The sequence below is a fragment of the Hyaena hyaena genome, unplaced genomic scaffold (genome assembly GCF_003009895.1).
Source record: "Hyaena hyaena isolate Hyena2069 unplaced genomic scaffold, ASM300989v1 scaffold_299, whole genome shotgun sequence".
In the NCBI taxonomy this organism is placed as follows: domain Eukaryota; kingdom Metazoa; phylum Chordata; class Mammalia; order Carnivora; family Hyaenidae; genus Hyaena; species Hyaena hyaena.
The window spans coordinates 1,718,381-1,733,003 of record NW_024080930.1 but is presented as its reverse complement, the minus strand read 5'-3'; the positions used below and the strand labels follow the sequence as shown (position 1 = coordinate 1,733,003).

The window sequence follows — 14,623 nt, the reverse complement described above, 5'->3', positions numbered from 1 at the left end:
TTCGTTAATTTTTTTGGTCTATTTCCAGTCTGATACGTTTTATTTTCTTTATTATTTCTACTAACGTTGGGCCTGAGTTTTTAGTGCCTTTAGGTGTAAGGTTAGATTGAGATTTTTCTTGTTTCCTTGAGGTAGGCTTTTCTTAGATCTTCTTTTGCTTTGTCTCAAAGATGTTGAACTGTTGGGTATCCATTTTCATTTGTGTGAAAGTATTTTTTAAAATTTCTTCTTGTTTTGTTTGTTGACCCATTTGTTGGTTGGTAGCATACTGTTTAGCCTTCATGTATTTGTGTGTGTGTTCCCAGTTTTTTTCTTGTAATTGATTTATAGTTTAATATCATTGTGGATCAGAAAAGATACTTGATAGAATTTCAGATGTATTGAAGCTTATTTTATGACCTAATATGTGATCTGTCCTGGAGAATGTTCTATGTTTGCTCAAAGAATGTGTGTTCTGCTATTTTTGGATGAAGTGTTCTGTGTATATATCTATTAAGCACATCTAGCCTAATGTGTCCTTCAAAGCCACAGCTTTCTTGATTGATTTTCTGCCTGAATGATCTATTGATGTAAGTGGCATGTTAAAGTTCCTTTTTAAAATAGCCTATGAACATAATTGCAAACTAAGCAATTTACTTTGTAACATAGGTACAGTCTGTTAGATTAGTATTATACCTCTTTGGTAACTTTTTTTAATAGGACAGTTTTGAGCTTTGTTTAATCCCTAACAAATTAAGAAAAAAATAATTATTTAGTGGCTTCTACTATAAGTTACTTTGTCTTATTTTTTTAATTAAAAAATTTTTTTTAATTTAATTTTTTAAAGTAAGCTTTACACCCACTGTGGGACTTGAATTCATGATCCCAAGATCAAAAGTTGCATGCTTTAATGACTAAGCCAGCCATATACCCCAGCAAGTCACTGTATCTTATAGGTGATATAATAATGAATGGAAATTAGCTCTTTCCCTCAAGGAACCAAAAGCACATGGGGTATAAGACATGTAGATAAACCCTACAAAAGAAAAGGCACACTATATGTCCCTAAAAGATGTACAGAGTATTGGAGGTGCTCACAACAGGGAGAGCCACAGCTGCATGCATCAAGCAGAAAGAGGACAGTGGTATTTGAGATAGCCCGCAAAGGAGGAACAGGATTTCAATAGTGTGAAACTAGAGTATTAATTCAAGAGATGACAGAAGGGCTATCTGACCCAGATCTATGGGCAATTCACAGATGGTTTATAGGAAATGTTTAATTGATAACATTAGGCTAAGAGATCTATAAGTTTTTCTAAAAAACTCAAAACAATAAAAATTTCAAGAATTTGTTTTTTCTCAGGTTTTAAAAAGTTATTTTTATGTAACAGGCGTCTTACATTAATAAGAGCATCATTTCTTGAAATCATTTTCTGTAAGCTTTATATATGTTTGGATTATTTTGTTTAAGTAAAGTACCATGGGTCTTTAATTTCCATAGCATATAATTTTTTTGTGTCATATACCACCACAGTATACACTAACATATTTTTGAAGATAGAAAGAAGCAAGATACCCTTCTGGAGTTGCATCTTGGCTGTGACTCTTCTCCAGATACTTAAAAATCAATTTTAATTTTTACTAGAGTGACACATTTACATAATTCTCATTTGATCCTTAGGAAAAATGTGAGAGACAGATAGGACAAGTACTCTTGTTTCATGGGAAGTAAACTTGAGGTTTTGAGTGGTAACCAGCCAGGCAGAAAGTAGTGGAATCAGTAGATAGCAAATCTGTTCTTTCTGTGCTACTCCTAGAGCTAAATATTTAGATTAATGAAATCCTCATAACTAGAAGAGATAGAAAGTATTTAGGTTGTTTTTTCAAATTGTAGTATTTTGCCTTAAAGCTTTGTCCCTGATGTCATGAGGAATATGAGCTATCAATAGATAACACGATGAAACATAGCAGGAAATTGAGGAGTTTTTTGAGATGGTAATTAGCCTGTCATGTTGTTAGAGCACTGATAAAAAGAATCCTCCTTTTCCCATGAATATAATGGATTTCATACAGTATTTGACCATTATGCACTGAATACATATGTGTAGTCTCTTCCCTCTAGGTGGCTGTCTGAGTCTATATTGATTTGGACTACTGAGAAATGTGTGCTGTTCGTACCTTTACTTTGCCTTCCTGCTCTTTGGGGGCTGTGCATGACATAATTAAATATATATAATTAAATAATTAAATATGAAGCCCATGAATATGTAACATCAGGCACTCAATTTAAAACAAATTTGGAAAAGGAAATAACAAAGCACGTTAGAGCAAACATTTGTTGATTATATGCCCATAAACTTAGGGGGAAAGGAGAAGAGACTGACAAGTGAATCTGTGATTATATTGTACTATGACAGTTGTGTAGTAAGTAGACAAAGTTTATTAGATTCCTATAATAAACTAAATTTTCTTGGTCCTAATTATATGTGTTCATTGTTTTTACGATACTTTTCCTGAATATAGCTGTAGTAATTTATCTGTATCTTTAATGTTCCATAGAAAAATTGGAATAAAAATAATTGCTTATGATTCTGAAAATTCCCAACCTGAAGAACTGGTGTTGAAAATGTTGATTTTTGAAATTACAACAGGAAGTGATCATGTAATAGAATGATGTTTCACAGATTGTGAATGTGAAGATTAATTTTTCAGATCCCTTGATGTTCAGAAGTAGGGATCAGCAATTTTGTTTGGAACCATTTTTGTGTGTCATGATAGTCAATTTGAATAATGCATAAAGATTATCCCTGGAGAAAAATGAATATAAAGGAGATAAAATATAATGTTCACTTAACCAACATGTGAAGAAGTAATTTTCTCATCATTTTCTCAAAGTATTAAAGGAATTAAATTATGATAGTGACATATACTAGAAGAAAACAATTTTAGAGTTTACCTAAAGTGTACTTGTCAGTGCTCTCATTTTCTTCCTGACTCTCCTACACTTTGTTCCACTATAAAATGGCATTTGGTTTCATCACCATGTCAGAAGAACTCCGGGCTGTCTGGGTATTTTTATCTTCCATCCTGAGCAGCTCTTCATTCCTTAACATGGCTTTCTTCCCTTGGCATCTGTGGAAAAAGTCCCTGGTTTTTCCTATTCCTTTCTTAATTATTCCTTGTTGTTGTGGGTACCTCTTAAATATTGGTATCTTAACAGACTTTGATATTTGACTTTCTGTTTTACTCCATGGACCATTTCATTTATGTCAGAGTTGCAGCTACTATTTATGTGTCATTGCTTTTCAAGTACTTGTCTCTGGCCTATTCCTCTCTTGAGCTCCAAACCAAATCTTCACCTGCCTGCTGCCTGCTGTAGTAGATATGAATGTTTAGAACTTAGTATCTCCTTTCCCCTCTAAACCAACCTATCATACCTATTCTCTGTCTTGTTGAAACAACTTCCCAGTATCCACGTTGATTTAAAAGTCTTTGACACGTTCTACTTTTTATTCTGTATTTACTCCACAAGTATCAGTTCTTATTCAGGACTGGGAAAACGACTGATGTGGGTGAATGGTCTCTATCCCCCAAACGTGCTTCGATTGCATTCTGGGTAGGCTTAATTTAGATCTCATCAAAATATGGTATAATTACAGGTTCCCTTTCTGTCTCTTTCTCCCTCCCCCTAAGTTTGTAGGCATGTAATAAATAAATATTCTAATTTGCTTTTTTCCTTTCTCAGATTTACATAAATTGGCTGATGTTATGTATTGTTGCACTTCCTAGTTTATACATCTCATAATGTATGTTAATAGAATGTTTTTGAATCTTGCTCTAGAAAATAAGTCGCAGAGATTTAAGTGATAAATCATTATGGGCAGATAGTTCCCAGATGTTTTTCCTTTCCCCAAATTTCCTAAAAGTAAATCCTTCAGGACTTGACCATACACAAAAAGCAAAATGGTACACAGAGTGAAAGAGGATAGCAAAAGTATCTTTAAAGACATAAGTAGTGCTTGGTATATTAAATGATGAAATAGTAAACATTTGATTATAATAGGGTTAGTGGTGTATATGTAGACAGCATGGAAGTAGATAAGGCATTATTTTCTTCGAATTGCCTAAGGTAGTAAGTTAATGTATTTATGTCTGAATGTCTCTTGTTATGTTTAAACCATTCTTTGTAGTATCTTGAAAAGTAAGTACAGCAGAAAACATAGCTTTTTGCATTTGGTTAATAAGTTTTAAAAATTATTTTTGGTTTGGCATAAGCATAACTCTCTCTTCTGCATTGGGGATAAAGTGGAACACTCTGTTAGGAAAATATTTAAATACAGGGGCTCCTGGGTGACTTAGTCGGTTAAGCGTCCGACTTTCGCTTAGGTCATGATCTCGCGATTCGTGGGTTCGAGCCCCGCGTCGGGCTCTGTGCTGACTGCCAGCTCAGAGCCTGGAGCCTGTTTCAGAGTCCGTATCTCCCTCTCTCTCTGACCCTCCCCTGCTCACGCTGTCTCTCTCTCTCCTAGAAATAAAATAAAAATATTTTAAAAAAAAAAGGAAAATATTTAAATACAATATCGTATGTCATTGTGGTGGCTAATGTTCTTGACCTTAGGAATCATGGCTAGAATCTAGTCCTTTTTCTCTGAGTAATGTCAAGATTAATTGAAGGGTTGCTGAAAATGAGTGTGCAGATTACCACTTAACCTTGTCCCACTTTTTTGTGCCTCTGTAGGTACATGGACTATACCGCACAACAGGTGCTAGTTTTGAGAAGGCCCAACAAGAATTTGCAACAGGTGTGATGTCCAACAAAACTGTCCAGACTGCAGCTGCAAATGCAGCTTCAAGTGCAGCAACTAGTGCGGCTCAGAATGCTTTCAAGGGTAACCAGATATAGCGAACCCTCCAACAATACACTGGTACCTTCTGACTGTACTTTTTCTCCAGTTACTGTATTCTATAAATATTTTTATGTTCAAAACACAGTACACCCAGCATGTATATTTCCTGTTCACTTGTGCATGGGCTAAAACCAGAACACTTCCTTACCTTATTTACCTAGCAATTTCTTAATATTTTGGTGCCCCTTGCAGAAAAAAAAAAATCACATGCTAAATAAATATTCTCCATATTTTTTGGGGGATGAATGTTCAGCAAATTATTTCAGTGGTGACACACTGAAATTAATATGGTACTTATGATTAAAAATGCATTTAGTACTAGCTGCAGTCATTCTTTCAAAAATCTTAGGCTTAAGGATTACATATTGGAGCATTAAAGCAATGCTTCATTCCATTTTCCCCATTTATATTCAAAGAAATAGGCCATCAGGGACTTAGGGATTTTAAAATTGGCTTGCTTTTTAGCAGTTTTAGTTACCAGTGAAGAGCCTGTGTGCATTTCGTAGTAGATAATGTAAATTTTATCTTTTTCTTTTTGTTTTATTTTTATAGAGTAGTTGATATTTTCATACCAATCTCTGATCTTGCATGGACACCACATTTCTTAAAAGAATTAGTATTTTGGCTTTTGCACTGCTTTTGGTTATAGGATTACAGAGTTGGTGGTAGAATCAAAGAAGAGATTTTCTGCAATAGTTTCTTTTAAATAAAAATTTATTGGGATGCAATATGAGAACATAATATGCAGTGCATTATCCAAAAGAGGGTAGGTAATCAATGGAATAGAATGTAGTGATGATAATACCGTTGTTTTTTTTGTTTTGTTTTTTTAATTTTCAGTATTCGTATCATAGTAGAATATTACTGTATGGAAACTTTGGTATATTCTTGTGGCTACTCATTTTAATTGAACTGAAATTGTGTTTGGCAGCTTTTTTTGGGGGAGTGTGTGTGTGTAATTTTTAACAGAGGTATTAAAGACTAGACTAATTCCTTGTCCAGAAAGAATATACAGTATTTCAGGGATTTTTCTTTTAGCTTCTCATCTGTAGTGGGATTAAAAAGAAAAAGATGCTTTTGTTTCACATGTACTTGAATCCCTAATGCACCTCAGTCTTTGAACTTTTAACACAGACTGAATACATTGAAGTTTTTCAGCAATAGAAAAAATAAAACATATAACTTGAACCAAGCAAGAAAATACAGCTACAGTTAAATGCATTAATTATGACTGTGACCATGTTGAAATTGTTACTATGCAGCCTAGGAGTTCATTCTTAGAGTATACTTGGTTTGAAACTTTGAATCATATTTAATACTGATTAAATGACGCAAAGACCTTTGAAAGTCATTATACTGTGTTTTGGAAGTCCTTAGCTAATTTAAGATTGCAGAATAATCAGTAGTGATTTATTCAACTTGATATTAAGTAAGGATGGTCTATTGGGTTAAATTATTTGAGACTGCAAATAATTTTTTTTTTTAAATAAGAATCAGATGGGTATAAATGGTTAAATCACTTGCATTCTTTTCCCCAAATCTGGAGGTAAATGAATTTTCATACTGAGGGTGGGATGATGAATTCTCACTATTTATAAGGGAAGCTTTGCGTGATAGAGGTAACATGGATCCATCTAGATGGTGTTTACATTTTATTTATTTGGGATTTATTCAAGTAATATGCTTGGAAGATATTTCTGTTATTCTGATTAAAATAGGATTCAGAAAATGAATTTAAAGTTGTTTTTATGAATGTTTCTGATTACTAATAATATCCCTACTTTGTCAAACAAATAAGCCAGTTCAAGTTCTTCAGATTCTGTAATATTACTGAAAATCTATTTTATCACAGTGTGCTTTACTGAGTGTGTATTTTACAGACATCCAAAACATTAACCACAAAATACAACAGGAGCTCTTATGCTCGTCATTAATTTACATCTCAAGTCCATTTCTTTTTTTCTTTTAACTACAAATGAATATAGAGACTTGAAAAATACTGACATACTTTCCTTCAAGAATAGGAATTATCTCTCTTTTGTAGAAATCCCCAAAGGTAGCATTGTTAAATACCATGTAACTAAAACTAACAGTACCTTTTTTGTGTGTGGATGGGGAGAATGTTCAAGATCCAGTTATTTGGGTTAATAGAAGCTTATGAGAGAAAATTGTTTTCTAAAAACATAAATGTGGATTAAAATGATGGCAATACTAACAGTTTGGTAAGGCATAGGGGCTTTAAATTCTTATTTTCTCTATTCTCCTAACAATAGTTGGTAAATGGTCACATTTTCCAGCAAAAGATTGGCATTTGTTAATGTTTTATATTTAATACTAATGTGACCCACCCGGTATCACAGTCATGAAATGGTTTTCCTGTTGTAAGCATCCATGTCATTTTTCAGTTTGCAATATTAATTTGTGGCTATTTTACTTCAAACTAAAATTTGAACACTGGAAAATCATTGCTCAGTGATTTGTAATTTGGGACTTGGATTATTTATCTAGGGGTGTTTGTATATTTTGTCAATGAGTAATATTGCGCTGCCATCATGATGAGTGTCATGGTTCTATATAAATGCCCTCCATCTGTCCCTCTAATGTTGCATGTTTTCAGTGGTTTGGAAGTTTTGTATATTTATTGTATTAACACAGAGTGTCATAAAATAAAATGCTGTTTACTGGATGTTAGTTTGTCTAATTTTAAACACTATATTAGCATTTCAGAGGTAGAGATTATGCTGTCAGTTTAATGTATATAGACATTTCACATTTGATTTTTAAGAAATCTCTGTATAATTCTAACATGTGCTGAAAAAATAAATAACAAAAGACTTCGTTAAAAACTCTCAGTAACATAAAATGACAATTTTTCTGTTGCATTAGAACTGTTAGGTGGTGGAACATGAACTTCACTCACATTTTGATCACTTTAAGGTCAAAATACACATACTATCTAGAAGTTAGTGAGATTCAAAATGGAAGCCCTGCTTTGTGGCTCAGGTTTTTCCTTGTGGGTTAAAATGGATGCTTCTGTACTGGTATTGTATTGATTAGATTGAACTTGTGTTCTGTTTCCTAACCTACCTACCTTTGTTTTGTGTGCTGATGAAAGTATCTGTTTGTGTATTGTTGGATTTTTCACTTGGTAATCTAAGGAGGATGTAAAAATCTAAAATGTTCATGGTGAATCTTACTCTGAGAAATACATGTTAAAATAGGAACAGCATTTTTAATATTCTGGGTATTACCTAAAAAGTGAGTTTGGATTTTTCATTGGATATGTTGTCTTCTGTAAATCATGTTGAGATAATATATGGTTCACGTTTTAGAGGAGATTTATGTTAAATTGAGTGTATTTTCTGTAATTTATTTGTACTAGGATAATGCTTTTACAGTTACTGCTATATCTTTTTCTGAAAATGCTGACATAATAACATTTAATTTTATATCTTTATTGTTAAAAATCTGTTTAGACTGTTTATATATAGAGTTTGTTACAGTTTTGCACATATTCTCCCCTGTTAGAATTACCACGGCTGTCAGACACCATTGCAATGTATCTCCTTCCGTTTTTCCTGTAAGGAATATGTTGAGAGGGGTTTTTTGATTCCATGTAATTAAAAACTTTTCAAGTTAAATAAAAGTGGTTAATGTAAAAATAATTGATGGTTAAATATAAAAAAAGCCTTACTTTGATAGATTTTCAAGTACCACAGTAAAAATTTATGTAGAGTAGAATAATATATTTTAAAACATTAGAGTTGTTTTAAATACTTGCTTATTAGCTAAGAATTTATACCTCAGTGGTTAAATATTAGGGAAGTGAAGTATTTCCACTAGAACTTGAAGATCTATTTTACCAAACCGTACGCTTTTTGTATTGATGGGTGTTCTAAAACCTCATTTTAGGGCTTTGTCACAGTGTATAGAGAACTAGAAAGAAATCTATAGAAATTTGCTAAGCCGGATGTTGCTGCTAATCTACAATAGATAAATAGATATATTCAATTTAAAAGTTTTAGGAAAATAGGGAAAGACTCTTCTCTAGTGTTCTTATTACCCTTCCTGTGGGATTCATATTTACTGTTTAACTTTGTGGTTTTGATAAAAAAAAGCCTTCAACCTATAGAATTTTCATTAGCACTCTTCATGTTTTCAAATGGCAAGGAGATTGGAGCCACCATGTAGCAACGTAGTGAGTGTTAAATTTTATGTTTATCTAAATCTTGATTTATTTTTTACCGTATATGTTTCTGGGTTTACATGGTTGATGGTGTAGTTAAAACTTTGCTGCCACTAAAACCAATTTTATCTTTTCTCTAATAGGACAGAAAAGAGTTAATCCTTTGAACCTAGTAATGTATACAAATTTACTTAGATAAAATTACTCTAAATATTTTCTCTACGTTTAAACAGTTATAATTTGTAGAATCATAGCATGCAAATTTTATTTTTTAATTATGTGTAATCTTTGAATTCCTTCAGCACTCATTTAATATTTTGTAGGCCAGTGGTTCTCAAGGTAAATCAGAGTTGTGAGTAGTTGTTATTGTTGGTAGTTTATAATATTCTCCAGCTGTTTCTTCAGCCAGAAACCACTCTTGTATCTGGTCATCATAGTAGTTCCTACAGGATTAAAGTCTACACAAAAACTCAGTCCACTGGGCATGCACCTTCCTCAAAGTACGAAAGTCATATATACCTGTTAGAGAACCATCAGAACATATGGAAAATGATGTATGAGGAAAAAAATAATCTATTTCTATCATCTAGGAATATCACTGCTAATGTTTTATTGTATTTTCCATTCTTTTTCTATGCACACATACATTTTTAGAGAAATAAAGGGTATAAGCATTGTGGATTTTTTAAACCCTGTGTTCCCTCTTTTAGAATTATACCATAATGGCCTGATAGTTTAGCTTCTAAAATAAACTTTTCTAATTTATAAAATTAATACACATTTCAGTAGAAATTATAGAAAATATAAGCAAAAGATAAAGTTGCTCATAATTTTATACCAATAAATAACTATTAAAATTTGGTATATATGTTTCTATTAATTTTTGAGGAAGACCACTTTTATCCTGGAATTAATAAGTTTTCCTTTCAACATTCTTGTAGTAGGTCCTTTAGGAAAGGTTATTTGGTTCTCACAAGCCTCATTTCTTTGGGCCCCTTAAGATCACATTGGTACAAGATGTTGTCTAGCCATAGCAGACTTACGCTGGTCTCATTAAATGACAAAAATGCATAAGTAGGATGAAGCACATGAAAAGTAGTTGAAAAATAGTTGAATAGTTTTCCATTTCCGGTATGAGGCCCAACTGCTCACCTTTTTTCATCACATTATTCCAGTAATATTCTTACTCTAAGTTTCTCAAAGCTATCTTGAATTGGTTTCCTATTACTTTTAAAAGGAGAATTTTATTTATTTAAATTAAGTAATTAATTGAGGGGGAGAGAGCGTGAGCAGGATAGAGGCAGAGAGAAAAAGAGAATCTTAAGTAGGCTCCATGCCCAGCACAGAGCCCAACCTGGGGCTCTATCTCATAAACCATGACATCACAACCTGAGCTGAAAGATCACGACCTGAGCCGAAATCCAGAGTCTGGCAGTTAACCCTATGAGCCACCCAGGCACCCATCAAAGAATTTTAAAAGGAGAATTTCAGAGGTTTGTAATTTTTTTTTAACTATGATGTGAATATATGTTGAACTTTTTTCATATGCTGAATATATTTCTATAACATTTAATACCTGTATAGCTACCTTTATATGCATGTATTATGTTATTTAAGAAATGTTTTTAATGTTTATATATTTTTGAGAGAGAAAGAGACAGGGAAAGAATCCAAAGCAGGCTTCAGGCAGAGGCACAGAGGCTGATGTGCGATGCAAACTCACCAGGCATCATATCATGACCTGAGCCAAAGTCCGGTGCCTAAACGACTGAGCCACCAGTTGCCCTGTATCATCTTATTTTTTAATGAAAATTTTATTGAAGTATATTTGATATATAACATTAAAATAGTTTCAGGTTTACAACAGAATGATTCCATATGTGTATAGGCGCAATCACCCCAGTAAGTCTGCCATCCAACACCGTTCATAGTTACAAAATGTTTTTTTCTTGTAATGAGAACTTTTAATATTTACTCCTAGCAACTTTCAAATGCAGTACAGTGTTAATTGTAGTCACCATGTTGTATGTTATATCCGCATGACTTCTAACTGAAAGTTTGTACCTTCACCCATTTCACCGATCCCCTGCACCCCCTCCTCTGGCAACTACTAGGCTGTTGTCTGTATGTTTGAACTTGGGTTTTATTATTTGTTTTAAAATTTATTAAGACTTTGCATATGTCATTGAAATTATACAGTATTTGTCCTGACTAATTTTTTCATTTAGCATAATGCCCTCCAGGTCCATCAGTGATGTTGCAATGGCAAGGTTCCATTTTATGTGTGTGGGGCTGAGTAAGATTCCAGTGATTCTAATTCTTCCAATGATTCTAATTCTGTTGAATTGTAGGAGTTCTTTATGTTTTTATTATATATATCATTTGCAGGTATTTCCTCCCATTCAGTAGGATGCTTTTTCATTTTGTTGATGACTTCCTTTAAAATGCTGTGCATAGGCTTTTTAGTTTGATGTAGTCTCACTGTTTATTTTTGCTTTTGTTGCCTTTGCTTTTGGAGTCAGACCCAAAACATCATTGCCAAGATCAGTGTCAAGAAACTTACCACCTGTGTTTGCTTCTAGGGGTTTTATGGTTTCAGGTCTTCTATTCAATTCTCTAATCCATTTTAAGTTAATTTTTGTGTATGGTATAAAATAATAGTTCAATTTCATTCTTTTGCATGTGGCTGTCCGGTTTTTTCAACATCATTTATTGAAGAGACGGTTCTTTTCCCCATATATATTTTTGACGCCTTTGTCATAGGTCAGTTGATCCTGTATGTGTGGGTTTATTTCTGGGCTCTTTCTTTTTATGACAGTATCATAATGTTTTGATTATTATAGCTTTGAAATATAGTTTGAAATCAGGGAGTGTGATGCCTCCAGTTTTGTTCTTTCTCCAGTTTGCTTTGGTTGCTAAGAGTCTTTTGCGGTTCCGTACAGATTTTAGTATCTTTTATTTTATTTCTGTGAAAAATGCCATTTGAATTTTGAAATGGTTTGCCTCGAATCTGTAGATGGCTTTGAGTTGTATGGACACTTTAGCATTATTAATTCTTCTAATCCATGAGCAGAGAATATCTTTCCATCTATTTGTGTCACCTTTATTTTCTTTCATCAGTGTCTTGCAGTTTTTAGTCTGTGAATATTTTTATTTTCTTGGTTAAATTTATTCCTAGATATTTTATTCTTTTTGATGCAGTTGTAGATGGGATTATTAATTTCCTGCTAGATCATTGTTAGTGTATAGAAATACAACATATCTTTTGTATATTAATTTTGCATCCTGCCATTTTACTGAATTCATTCTAACATTTTTAAAATAAAGTGTTCAGGCTCTTCTATATATAAAATCATCATCTACAGATAGTGACTGTTTTATTTCTTCCTTTCCAATTTGGATGTCTTTATTAATTTTTTCCTGCCTTCTTGCTCTTGACAAGATTTCCAATACTGTTTTGAGTAAAAGTGGTGAGACTGGGTATCCTTCTCCTGTTCCTGTCTCACCACTGAGTATTAAGTTAGCTGTGTGCTTCTCATATTATCTATACTCTCACCCTGTTGAGAGTTTTTGTCACAAATACATGTTAAATTTTGTGAAATGCTTTTTTCTGCATCTAGTGAGATGGTAGGATTTTTATCATTCATTTTGTTAATGTAGTATATGAAATTGATTTGCAGATGTCAGACTGCCTTGCATCCCTGGAATAAATCCTACTTGATCATGGTATATGGTTCTTTTAATGTATTGTTAAATTTGGTTTCCTAATATTTTTTGACGCCTTCTGCATTTATGTTCATCAGGGATATTGTCCTATAATTTTCTTTTCTTGTGATATCCTTAGCTGATATGGGTTAGGGTAATGTTGGCCTCATAAAATGAGTGAAAGCAGTCTCTCCTCTTCAGTTTTTTGTAAGACTTTGAGAATGATTGGTATTAATTCCTTGAATGTTTGGTAGAATTCACCCTTAAAGCCATCTGGTCCTAGACTTTTGTTTGTTGGAGGTTTTGATTATTGATTCAGTCCTCTTGCAAGTAGTCAATACAGTCTATTCAGGTTCTTTTTTTTTTTTTTTTCATGGTTCAGTCCTAGAAGACTATATATCACTAGGAATTTATCCATTTCTTCTAGGTTGTCCATTTTATTTGCATATAATTATTTATAATAGTCTCTTAACATCCTTTGTATTTCTGAAGTATCTTTTTTAAAATCTGATTTTATTTATCTGAGCCCTCTTTTTTTTTTTTTTTTTAATAAGTCTAGCTAACGGTTCTTCAATTATGTTTATCTTTTCAAAGAACCAGCTCTTAGTTCCATTGATATTTTTCTGTTCTTTTTAGTCTCTATTTCATTTTTATTCTCTGATCTGCTATTTTTTTCCTTCTACTAACTTTGGGCTTTTTTCTTTTCCTAATTTCTTATAGTGAAGTTAGTTTATTTTTCTTTCTTAAGGTGGGCCTCTATTGCTATGAACTTCCCTCTTAGAACTACTTTTGCTGTGTCCCCTAAATTTTGGTATGTTGTGTTTGCATTTTTGTTTGTTTCAAGGTATTTTTTATTTCTCCTTTGATTACTTTGTTCACCCACATTGGTTGTTCACAGTTGCATGTTGTTTAGTCTCCACATTTTCCAGTTTTATTCTTGTAATTGGTTTCTAGTTTCATATCATTGCGGTTGGAAAATATGCTTCATATGATTTGTTTCTTTACATTTATTAAGAATTGTTTTTGTGATTTACATGTGATCTGGAGAATGTTTCATGTGGTCTTGAGAAGAATGTGTTTTCTCCTGCTTTTGGATGGCATGCTCTGTTTGTTTATATCTAGTAAGTCCATCTGATCTAATATATCATTCCAGGTCAGTGTTTACTTATGGATTTTCTGTCTGGATGATCTGTTTGTTATTGTCCTACTGTGTCTTTCTACCACTGCTTTGTATTGTTTCGTTTCCCTTTCCCTTTAGGGCTGTTAATACTTGCTTTATATATTTAGCTGCTTCTATGTTGGGTGCATAAATATTTATAAATGTTACGTTCTCTTGTTGGAGTGACCCATTTATCATTATGTAATACCCTTCTTTTGTCTTTTTTTTTTTTTTTTTTTTACAAATAGTTTATTGTCAAATTAGTTTCCACATAACACCCAGTGCTCATCCCCACAAGTGCCCTCCTCCATGCCCATCCTTCCTCCCCCCCACATCCATCAGTCCTCAGTTTTTGTCAGCATTCAAGAGTCTCTCATGGTTTGCCTCTCTCCCTTTCCCCCACCATTTCCCCCCTTCTTCTCCCGGTTGGTCCTCTGTTAAGTTCCTCCTAGTCCTCCTATACGTGCACACATATGATATTTGTCCTTCTCTGCCTGACTTATTTCGCTCAGCATAACACCCTCAAGGTCCATCCATGTTGCTACACATGGCCAGATTTCATTGTTTCTCATTGCCATGGAGTATTCCATGGTATAGATACACCACATCTTCTTGATCCATTCATCTGTTGATGGACACTTAGGCTCTTTCCATGTTTTAGCTATTGTGGAGAGTGCTGCTATGAAT

General features: G+C 33.2%; 1 protein-coding gene across 1 annotated transcript in view; it reads left to right on the top strand.

Moving 5' to 3' along the window:
- Positions 1–8,551, top strand: part of SCAMP1 (secretory carrier membrane protein 1) — a 101,922-nt gene extending 93,371 nt beyond the window's left edge. The window contains exon 9 of the mRNA XM_039247438.1: positions 4,718–8,551. Coding sequence (XP_039103369.1) covers positions 4,718–4,882 — 165 coding nt within the window. The 3' untranslated portion in view covers positions 4,883–8,551. The remainder of the gene's footprint in view (positions 1–4,717) is intronic.
- The last annotated feature ends 6,072 nt before the right edge of the window (positions 8,552–14,623 follow it).